The 10362-nt window shown below is 30.5% G+C and overlaps 2 protein-coding genes across 3 annotated transcripts in view; one reads left to right on the plus strand and one right to left on the minus strand.

The window, feature by feature from the left end:
* Positions 1-10362, minus strand: part of LOC100569249 (ring canal kelch homolog) — a 64310-nt gene that overhangs the window by 1309 nt on the left and 52639 nt on the right. The window lies entirely within an intron of this gene.
* Positions 77-6590, plus strand: LOC100574361 (ring canal kelch homolog). Of its 2 annotated transcripts, XM_029488847.1 has the most exons (6): positions 79-359; positions 435-547; positions 603-899; positions 5544-5684; positions 5749-6004; positions 6068-6589. In XM_029488847.1, exons 1-6 carry the CDS (start codon positions 272-274, stop codon positions 6262-6264), a joined length of 1092 nt encoding a protein of 363 aa, XP_029344707.1. In that variant the 5' UTR covers positions 79-271; the 3' UTR covers positions 6265-6589. The 2 variants fall into 2 exon arrangements, with proteins under 2 accessions (XP_029344706.1, XP_029344707.1); XM_029488846.1 differs by having other exon boundaries at positions 77-359; positions 5749-6590.

Below are 10362 nucleotides of genomic sequence, written 5' to 3' on the forward strand. Positions count from 1 at the left end.
GTATTAATTTGTGATATCCAACTATGCAAAAAATCCTTTTAATATGAGCGAGGTAATATAATTTATTTGTGTGGGTGACGGGTACCTGGTATAGCAAATAATTATATCATCAAATAGCCCAAGTACTAGGTAATAACAAATTGAGAATTACAGTTTGACATTTTGTTATAAATAAATACATTTTATTTTTTGTTTGTTCTAGGTATACGAATGTGTTATTAATTGGGTAAGACATGAATTGGGTTTTAGAAAAGTTTTTGTTCCCGAATTAATGGAACATATACGTTTGTCATTATTATCAAAACGGTATATATTAGAAAATGTAGTTAATGAACCTCTTCTTAAAAATAGTTCTAAATGTATGTTTTGCATAAGTATACCTGTATAGGTTATCATGAGTTTATTTATATAGATTATCATTATAATGTTTTTAGGTAAAGATTATGTTATTGATGCATTAAATTTTCATCTTATTAAGTCACTAAATCCTTTTACCAATCCACAAACAATTTGGAGTAAACCTAGACAGTCTGGTGATTTACGAAAAGTATGATTTTGTTATTATTTATGTATCTTCAAAACTGATTGAATATTTCTTCCAGGTTATTCTTGTGTTGGGTAGGTCAGAATCCACGAAAAACTTTTCTATAAATTGGTATGACCCTTCAACCAATACATGGCAGAGAGCACTTGATATGAGAAAGGGCTGGCTGCCAGTTCATCTTGCATTAATAGCAAATCAATTTGTCTTTGGTGTAGGAAGTTCTTATAAAACAAATTCTCAGTCTGTCAAAATGCTTGATTTATATTCACAAACATCCTCATGGTTACCATTGAATGACATGTCAGTTGGCCGAACAAATTTAGGAGTTGGTGTCTTAAATAATTGTGTTTATGCTGTAAGTTCTATCAATATATTACTTATTTTATATTAAGAATGATAAATGTTGCATATTCAGCATTTACATTATATACTAAACGTTTATATTAACAATAATAATCATAAGTATCATATTACGATCGGTGGGGATTGTCCATCGGTCATTAGTAAGTAGACAATTTTATATGTACGTCAGTTCGATTTATACTTTTCATAATAAAAGACTATAATATACGTTTATGTTATTATTCATATTAACAATACACAACAAATTGGCGACGAAGATAAACATTTTTAAACTCATCTCATATTAAATTAAAATATTTATAAAATGGGTGAGAATAACAAAAATATTACTCAATTCCATAATATAATAGGTTCACCAGGAACATTTGGAATCTGGAAACGACATAACAATATTTGAATCAAGACTTACAAATTTTTTCATTGCAAACGGAATAAGTAACGAAGTCCAGAAGAGAGCTATACTACTATCTTCAATTAGTGAGGAAGTTCACAAAATATTATTCAGTTTATGCGTTCCAGCAAAACCAGACGTTCAGACATACGACACACTATTAGGTTTGTTAAACAATTATTACAAGCCAGTGAAATCGTACTTCGCATCAAGATATGCATTCTACAACGCAAAGCAGAGACCAGACGAAACTGTAGCTGAATGGGGAGCAAGAGTAAAGAACCTAGCATCAAAATGTAATTTTTCAACGGAATTACAAATTGTAATCCGTGACATTTTTGTTGTTGGTATGAACGCGGGACCAATTCAAGATCGATTACTAGAGGAAGATGCCTCAAAAATAAGCATCACATATTCGCAACTTATGGAAATTTCTGCTGCAAAAGAATCTACAATCAACAATAAAACCGGATGGATAAAGGAAGAAGCTGACTTCAAATATCAAAAACAAAGTCAGCAAGCAAAATCAGCCAAGCAGTCAATCATGGAAAAATCAAAATGTGGAACATGCGGTCGATCAAACCACACACAAAAAGAATGCCGATACAAGGACTACAGTTGTAATATTTGCAATATCAAAGGTCATTTGGCTCCTATGTGTAAAAGTAAGAACAATAAACCAAAGTATGATAACCGCTCACACAATAAATTTTTATCCGAAAATTCTGGTAATAACACGAATGAAAATATTCATGATGACGCAATCGCGTACAATTTATCTGACACTTTTTTTAATATGATTGAAAATAACTTTCAAAATAAAGTAAAACCGTACATAATCAATTTATTAATTGAAAATAAAGATTTAAAATTTGAAATAGATACGGGGGCTGTGCATAGTGTAATGTCAAAACAATTATATGATACAAGTTTTAATAATTTAACTTTATTACCAAACGATATTTCACTACGCGATTACGTCGGAAATGATATAAGCCCAATAGGAAAATTAATAGTAAATGCCAAATATTTGAAAAAGTCTTTTAAAATGTGCATTTACGTAATAAAAAACGGAGGACCGCCATTAATTGGTAGAAATGATTTAAAAATAATAAACTATTCTCCCATTTATAACACTATAAATGTAAACGAAAATATAGAGAATATATTAAAAAATTTCGAGCATTTATTCAAAAATGAAATCGGCACCTTTAATAAATACCAAATATCGCTAAACATTAAAAAGGGGGCAATACCCAAGTTTTTCAAGCCAAGGTCAATTCCTTTAGCACTAAAATCTAAGGTAGAGTCGGAAATTGATCGTTTAATAGATAATAATATTTTAACTCCTGTGAACTATAGCGAATGGGCCACTCCAATTGTTCCAATTCTTAAGCTCGACGGTACAGTTAGAATTTGTGGTGATTTCAAAATTACAATCAACCCCGTATTGGAAGGAACTGAGTATCCCTTACCAAAAATAGAACATCTTTATGCGAATATAAGTGGCTCAAAATATTTTTCTAAAATAGATCTCAAAGATGCATATCAACAAATGGTAATTAAAGAGAGTGATCGCAAATACACTACAATAAATACTCACAAAGGCCTATTCAGTTATACTCGAAATCCGTTCGGAATAAAAAGCTCAGCTGGGGAATTCCAAAAAGCCATGGAAATATCAACCACAGGCTTAGAAGGGATTGGTATATTTCAAGATGACATAATAGTTGCGGGAAAAACGGTAGAAGAACACAACAATAGATTAAAAAAATTACTTAACGTTTTATCCGAAGTTGGTTTAAGGGTTAAACAAAACAAATGTAGTTTTCTCAAAAATTCAATTGAATATTTAGGTCATAAAATCGATGAGCATGGCTTGCACACCTTAACTAAACACATAAATGCAATACAATCGACCCTGGTTCCAGAAAATAAAACTATGTTAAAATCATTTTTAGGTTTAGTAACATATTACATTAAATTTGTTCCAAGAGCAGCAGACATTCTTAAACCGTTATACTCATTACTAAGACAAGAAAAAAAATGGCTATGGTCACCAGAATGTGATCAAGCATATAATAACATAAAAAAAATGCTTATCTCAAGTCCTGTGTTAGCACATTATGACCAAAAACTTCCCATAAAACTCACGGTCGATTCTTCGTCATACGCACTAGGTGCAATCATATCGCACACTTATCCTGACCACTCAGAAAGACCAATTGCATATGCATCACGAGTATTGTCAAACAGTGAATGCAAATTTCCACAAATCGAAAAAGAAGGTCTAGCCATAATTTTTGGTGTTCAAAAATTTTACGATTATTTATACGGTAGAAAATTTACATTAGTTACTGATCACAAACCGTTAATCCACATATTTGGAGAAAAAAAAGGAATACCAATTTATGCGGCAAATCGCTTACAACGTTGGGCATACGTTCTTTCTTCATTCGATTTTGAAATTAAGTATATTAAATCAGAAGGAAATACTGTTGACTTTTTATCACGCATTAAAACAAACCAATGCAACAATAATATTAATGAATATGATGACGCTCACATCAATTTTATTCACGAACAGTCACCATTTCCGCTAGATTGGCACAAAATTAAAATTGAAACGAAAAGAGATCCAATTACCTCTAGAGTATTACACGCTACAAAAACAGGTTCATGGAGTAATGACTTTTCAATAAATTCCGAATTAAACTCGTATAATACACGCAAAATAGAAATTACTGCTGAACAAGATTGTTTATTTTGGGGCTATAGAGTAATCATACCAACCAAATTCCGTAAGTCAATTCTAACTGAACTGCATTCTTGTCATATTGGCATGTCGAGTATGAAAAGCATTGCGCGTTCGTATTTCTGGTGGCCTAGTATAGATAAAGAAATTGAGGATATGGCCCGAAACTGCAATGAATGCATAAATGCGAGACCTAATCCTCCTAAGTCAGTACTAACTCCGTGGAAATGGCCACAAAGACAATGGACGAGAGTGCATTGCGATTTCTTAGGTCCGTACAAAAACAAAACATTCCTAATTATTGTCGATGCAACCACAAAGTGGCTAGAAGTTTTTCAAGTAAATTCGATGACAGCACAAACGGTCATAACAAAACTGTCTGAGTTAATTGCACGTTTTGGCATTCCCAGAACAATAACAACTGACAATGCAAAATGTTTTAATGGCGATGAATTCCAGTCATATTGCAAGACACTAGGTATCAGGCACTTGACAGGGGCACCTTTCCACAAATGGATTTGCCGAATCTGGAGTAAAAATAGTTAAGCAATTTTTTAATAAATGTTCAACATCATTACACCATTTGAATAAATTTTTATTGATGTATAGAAATACTGTACACTCAACCACAAATGAAACGCCAGCAAAACTTATGTTTGGCCGCTCAACACGTACCATTTTCGATTTATTAATCCCAAACACAAATGAAGTAGTTATTAATAACCAAATTACACAAATAAAAAATTCAGGAAAAAGAGATATTAATATAAAAGAGGGTGATTTGGTATTAGTTAAGGATTATCGAAATAAAAATGAAAATTGGCAAAAAGGAAAAATTACAGAAAACATTAGTAAAAACACTCATAAAATCATACTAGACGAGGGTTCTGAATGGATAAGACACACTGATCAGATATGGCCACACAACCAAATAAATAACTCACTGTCACCTACACCAGCTAGACAAACAAATGAAAATTATAAAAATACTGAAACTGTAGTTGAAAATCAAAATCCCGATCCGGCCGATCCCGTAATAGTAAATAAAACACCCAGACCAATTAGATCTAGAAAACCGCCTCAGAGATATTCTCCAAGTGATTATGCTTAGGGCAATAATTAACTATTAATTATATCAGTTATATTATATAATAAATACTCGTATGTAAAAAAAAAAAAAAAAATAAAATAAATACTAACATAGTAATTATAAGCACTATACAAAATACTTAATATTTTTTTTTAAAGGAAAGAGATGTTGCATATTCAGCATTTACATTATATACTAAACGTTTATATTAACAATAATAATCATAAGTATCATATTACGATCGGTGGGGATTGTCCATCGGTCATTAGCAAGTAGACAATTTTATATGTACGTCAGTTCGATTTATACTTTTCATAATAAAAGACTATAATATACGTTTATGTTATTATTCATATTAACAATACACAACAATAAATATAATATATTTTATTAAATCTAGGTTGGCGGACATGATGGTGTTAATGGTTTGAACAGTGCCGAGGTTTTTGATGTCAGTATTCAAGAATGGAGAATGGTTTCAAGTATGTCCAGTAAGAGATTCTGTGTTGGTGTTGGAGTTCTAAATAATCTTTTATACGCCGTAAATAAATATTTAATTTATAATTTCAAGTTTTATATTCATTACATTTTATTCAATTGTATAGGTAGGAGGGTATGATAGTTCATCAAAGCAATTTTTCAAATCTGTTGAATGTTATGATCCGAGTATTGACAGATGGAAACTAGTTGCAGAATTGTCCATATGCCGCAGTCGTGTTAGTGTAGGAGTTTTAGATGGTGTGATGTATGCTATTGGAGGTTGGGATGGGTCAGTAGTTCATAAAAGTGTAGAAGTCTATACAGAAAGATCCAAAGTTTGGACTAGTATTCCTGATATGCATATATGCAGAAGAAATCCTGGTAACTATAATTATTATTTTTTCAAAGAAAATGTATTGATTTTAGATTATATGTTTTATATAGCAGTAGTTGTATTAGATGGATTATTGTATGTTATGGGTGGAACAGATGAAGATTCTACTAATTTGGATTCATTAGAAATTTATAATCCAAAGACCAATACATGGAAGTTAGTAGAATCGAGTTTGAATGATGTTGGTCTAATTGAAATTATAGCTGGAGTAGTCATTGATGGACCACCACATTTTAAAACTCATTAGTATAAGCCTTAAATAGTCTCATGGTTGATAATTTTTAATACAATCATGTGTATATGATTTTTTTATTATATAAATTTAAAATTTCGTGAATTTTTGAATGAACAGTTTTTGTATAACTTAAATTGACTATTTTAGAATCATAAAATAAGCAATTTAATTAATTAAATTCTATTCCATCAACTAAACATCATGTTTACATTGTATCTCATGTAACTTATTTGTGAGATACTGGTGCAATGTGCAAATTAAGTTTGTTTAAATGTTTTTAATTGTTTTTTTTACATATTAATAAAGTACCATAAGCTGTACATTATTTTATTGTTTTTTTATAACTCATTCGCCCTTATTTTATATTAATCTACTATAATTTACTTTTATATTGTAATTTCAGCTCTATGTTTGTTTTACCGTGCTTATTAAGAACTATACAGTGGCATGGCAAACTTAAGTTACTTCTGAATCACAATAAATTTATATTAGTAATTATAAATACCACTTAGTTAATAAGTAATTACGTTAACAGAAACTGAGAGAGATTTGTTTATTCTTGTTATGTACTTAATGCATTATTTACTATAATATGTGTAATGCCCCTAATTTCCAGGGCACCCACCACCCTTTAAACTGAGGCACGAGCCTCAAATAAAGTCCTTCGTCACGCCACCGGAACTATAGTCTCATTTTACACAAAACTTGTTTAATCACTTATTTTTTTATTGAGAAAGTAGGTATTCTCGATTTGCATGCAGAATTATTGTTCTAATTTTGATAATGGAATCACTTAATTGTCATCTGGTTACTCTATAATTTCTGTAATGATAGACTGGGTTTATTTAGTTCATTTTACTATGAAAACAATATGTTTGTTATTACAACTCGTTTATGTATAATTTAAGTTTTATTCTAAGTAGTATTTTATAAATTACTCCTCTTACTAGATTTATTATTCATTATTTTCATTTACCATTTTTAGTTTTATACATAGGTACTAGCAGGGGCGGATTTACCCATAGGCCACCAAGGCACTGGCCTAGGGTGCAATATTTTTTGGGGCGCAATTTTTTAGTTAATTTTTACTTTTTAGTTTTTCATCATTTCATAATTCTATTTACCTAAATTTATATTTTATATTAATTTTTTTTCGTATACAACTTGCATGACACTGGAGAATGGCTCACGTGGTCACGTCGCAGTAACGTTTTAATTTATAAGCTATAATAACCTTGCCGTTTGAGTTTAATCCTGCGACCAGCGCGTGTCGCGCTGCGCCGCCACCGCTAGAGGTTCGACATCGACACTCGTCGAGGCAGTTACCTATGTTAATGCATGGAAGGTGGTATACGGGGTGCGGCGTTATTGTGAATGGCGCATGCGCAAAACGCCAGCCAAGGCGTCATATACACTGCCTCGGGCCGCCGGGTACATTTCTACATTATATATTATAGCCGCTCTACTATAGCTAGGTGGGGGACAGCTCGCACAGTGCTTAGTGGAATGACCCGCCTCACCCCGCACCCGGCACCACAATTAGAATACTGGAATTAATTCTGGAGATCAGGTGTCTTGATAAAGTAATTAATAATTAATAATCACGATTTAAGATAGTATCTTAAATCGTGATAATAATAAATATTGCGACGACGCGCGACGCTGGCACTATCGACCGTCTCCTGTATATACTGTCATACTGCATACTGCACACTGCTTCAGAAATTTGCTGATCGATTTCGATTATAGAGACTAGAGTGCATAGATAAATCAAGGCGTAAAATGATTGAATTATTGTACAAGTGTACAAATGTACCTTTGCAAAATTGTATTAATATTTATTTGTTTAGTTGGTATGTATAAATATAAAAAGGTGTTGTGGATGTCGCTCTGCTGTACAGTAGGTTACAAGTGGGTCACTGTATAATGGATAGTATTAAATTTGAATCCAATGATATAATATCACTGTATAAGAAAAACGATTCTGAGCGGAGACGGTATGTCAGTCTAGGTATAAGATATATTATATACTTATCAGTTATCTAAGGTATTAAAAAAAAAATTGACCTATAATAAATTCCAAATTAATCATATCACAATATCTATTAGGTACCCAGTGGCGCCGAAGTTTTTAAAATGTGGTCGGGCAATTTTAAAACCTCCCGGCCTCAATATCTTAATTATTTAATATAGAGGTACTCTAATATACATTTATTCATAATCACGGTTTAAATATACTCATGCTCATATTAAAGTTATGAATTAAATAAAATATGGCCGGCCGGCCACATTTTTTAAAATTCACCATGGACTTCGGCACCACTGTAGGTAGGTACCTATTATAACCAGTGTTGGGAATAGATTACTAATAATCACGATTAAAGATAGTATCATAGTTATATCTTTAATCGTGCTAATAATTTATCTAGATAAAGATAAAGGTGACTGTAATAATTTTTATCTAGATACAGATAAAGATAATTATACTAAATTTGATCTAGATAAAGATAAAAATTAGTATATTTTTATCTAGATAAATATGAGATAATTTCATGTATTTCATGTTTAATTTTAAAAATATTCAGGATACCTACTTGAGTCTACAGGTCAAAAAAAATACATAATTTAAATTTTTTTAAAGCAGAGGACAGAGGTCGTACAGATCGGTTAAGCGATAACTGAAATACCGTGAATTATAATAGGGTTTTATAAATATTAAATTGTTATAAATTACAATTATTATAATATTATTATGCTTGTGAGTCCAAAATCCATGAATGTTGGTTTATTTTTGTCGGTTTAAAACAATAATTATTTTTCATACTTCGTACACACTTCTAGGGATAGATGTTTTTGCTTTTGCTATTATTAGTTGTTCTTACAATCTTACCTACTACATGCCCATTACATATTTCTATTTTTGGGTTTTCTCATTGTTTACGATGTAAAACTCCAGACTGACAATGAATATTAATAAATATTAAAATCATGGTATTATAATGCATATTACTAAACGTGTTTTCTATGTAATAAATGAAAAATAGAAAAATGTAAAAATAAAATAATAAAAATATTTTAAATTTTCAAATTTTTTTTTAGTTCATTTAAATAAACTATCTAGATAAGTACTTACTCATAGATAACTAGAATTTTATCTAGATGAAGATAAAGATAACTGAGTAGAAATTTATCTAGATAGGATAAAAGATAAATAATTTTTACCTAGATATTTCTCAACACTGCCTATAACGCGTTATACATCAACAACAAACCGTGATACTATCATAGATATATGATAGTATAATTTAGAAGTTTCAAGTTTACCCACGAATAATATTATACAATCACAACAAAATAACTAAAATAGTTATTCTAGGTTTTTAATATGTAATTTCGTCCCAATTTGAACTTAAAATGACTATAGAAATAAACTGTGTAAATGTATTTTTTAGATTTTTTGGTAACAGAATTAATTACTTACGTGGAATCTTATTTTAAATATTCAATTCTTAGATACAAAAGTTGAACATTTTATAAATGTTTAACTACAAAATAATTATTCAAATTAAAATTTGATAAATCTTGTCAAAATTCGATCTTTAAATGCTGATAAAAAAAAATTGTGCCTATGTACTTTTTATATTTTTACACTACTATTGTAACAATATATCAGGAGCCTTGTATTACATTTTTACACTTTTTGGCCCAACAGATAAGACTTTATTGATATTTATAGAAAAAAAAACTAAAAAAATTGAAAACTGACAATGTCCGTAAACAGCTCAAAAAGAGTCAAATTATTAAAAGTTTAAAAAGGGAGAGGACCAACCCCGGGAGGTGCTCAAACAGGAATTTTTTATTTATAAATGGTTACCATGGGTTTTGAAGCTATTAATTATTATAATAATAATTATTGGTTGCTGGGAAACTAAGTGCACGGGATCAGCTAGATGTATAATAATAAGGTGAAGTCCAACTAGTATTGTAGAATGTATGACATCGATTTTAAATTGGATATTAATATATTTTTAGTAATCTTTCTATTATTTTATTACGATTACCTATAGAATATTTGTTATCTATTATCGGTAAATAAGCTAATAACTAGTC

This window comes from Acyrthosiphon pisum, chromosome A1, assembly GCF_005508785.2.
Source record: "Acyrthosiphon pisum isolate AL4f chromosome A1, pea_aphid_22Mar2018_4r6ur, whole genome shotgun sequence".
NCBI classification, from domain to species: Eukaryota; Metazoa; Arthropoda; class Insecta; order Hemiptera; family Aphididae; genus Acyrthosiphon; species Acyrthosiphon pisum.